Genomic DNA, 1,540 nt, shown 5'->3' with positions numbered 1-1,540 from the left:
AGTTAGAATGCGTTTTTACGCAAAATTGAAATTCTCTCTTAACGCGAACATTTCGATCACGTTCGGTGTAAATCACAGGAAATTGGTTTTTAAATACAAAATACTTGAATGTTTAAATGTTTAAATAGTGAAAAAAGTAAAACTAATTGGAATTGAACAGTCAATATAAATGAGCAATGGGCATCAATGTCGCACCAACCATCGCGAATTTTGTCACCAATGAGATCATCGAACAAGTGCTTGACAACCTCGATTGGACACCAAAAATGCTAATGAAATATGTCGATGACATTTTCGTAATAATTCCTCGCAATAAACTTGACGAATTTGTGATTAAATTGATCGCTGTTTTCCCATAGAAAATCGTTTTTACGGTCGAAAAAGAAACAAATGGAACCCTCCCGTACCTTGATTTGCTGATTCAACGCGGCGACAACAACGACATCAAAGTTGATTGGTACCAGAAACCAACAGCCGCAAATCGCATTTTGAATTTTCAATCCCAACACCCTTTGAAACAAAAGGAAGCAGTTGCATATGGTTACTTCCGTCGAGTTTTATCGATTGTGGACGACGAATTCAAGCAAAAAAACATCGAAAAAATCATCAGCATCCTACGTGAGAACGCATATCCAATGCGTGTAATCAAAGCACAACTCAACAAGTTCATTCGGAATCAGAACCGACCGCCGCAAACGCCATCACAGCGAACATCGGAACCAATTCGACGAAAAAGATTTTCGTATTTCCCGGTGATTTCTGAAGACATTAAACAAGTGTTTAAAGGGAAGAACGAACACTTAGAGCTCGCATTCAAACCGATGAATCAATTGGGCGAGACGGTGTTCACAAAACTCAAACAAAAAATTGAAACACCCGACCAAATAAACGCTGTCTACAAAATCCCCTGCGGTGGAAAAGAGAATGAACCGTGCTCAAAGAGCTACGTCGGACAAACAAAAAATCGCGTTCGAGTCCGTATGTATGCATACAAAACGAGCACCAAGCACGTAACACCCAATTACGTTAAACCCGTTGCGCCCGATGAGAAAAGTGATGACAACAAAACAGCACTACCGATCCATGCGGAAAATACCGGCCACCAACTGGATTTTGTGAATGTTTCAATTCTTGATACTGAGCAATTTTTATCAAGGCGACTAGTTAACGAAAGTCTTCATATTTATTGCAACGATTCAATGAATTTACGAAGAGATGTTCAAGGCATCTCAAAAACATACGCATCGGTACTTCAAAGTGTTAAAGCCCGAAACAAACAATCTCAACGGCGAAATGTCAAAAGTAATGCGGCGAATCCAATGACAGTCACACAACCGATAGACGAAGAAGAAGGAGAATGATTCACCTCATTTATATTGACTGTTCAATTCCAATTAGTTTTACTTTTTTCACTATTTAAACATTTAAACATTCAAGTATTTTATATTTAAAAACCAATTTCCTGTGATTTACACCGAACGTGATCGAAATGGTCGCGTTAAGAGAGAATTTCAATTTTGCGTAAAAACGCATTCTAACT

General features: G+C 38.4%; 1 protein-coding gene across 1 annotated transcript; it reads left to right on the top strand.

Moving 5' to 3' along the window:
- The first annotated feature begins 176 nt into the window (after positions 1-176).
- LOC129571863 (uncharacterized) lies at positions 177-1,361 on the top strand. Its single transcript, XM_055451733.1, has 2 exons — positions 177-296; positions 360-1,361. The coding sequence occupies exons 1-2, from the start codon at positions 177-179 to the stop codon at positions 1,359-1,361; spliced, it is 1,122 nt and encodes a 373-aa protein (XP_055307708.1).
- The last annotated feature ends 179 nt before the right edge of the window (positions 1,362-1,540 follow it).

Source organism: Sitodiplosis mosellana, unplaced genomic scaffold (assembly GCF_009176505.1).
Source record: "Sitodiplosis mosellana isolate CC-2019 unplaced genomic scaffold, AAFC_SMos_1.0 Smas_scaffold_3568, whole genome shotgun sequence".
Classification (NCBI taxonomy): domain Eukaryota; kingdom Metazoa; phylum Arthropoda; class Insecta; order Diptera; family Cecidomyiidae; genus Sitodiplosis; species Sitodiplosis mosellana.
This window is presented reverse-complemented; position numbering and strand designations above follow the sequence as displayed.

Bases quoted from the DNA above. Each gene is read 5' to 3' on its own strand.
- LOC129571863 (XM_055451733.1), top strand. From the start codon at position 177: ATGGGCATCAATGTCGCACCAACCATCGCGAATTTTGTCACCAATGAG. The intron at 297-359 runs GTAATAATTCCT...GTTTTCCCATAG, and splicing joins AATATGTCGATGACATTTTC to AAAATCGTTTTTACGGTCGA.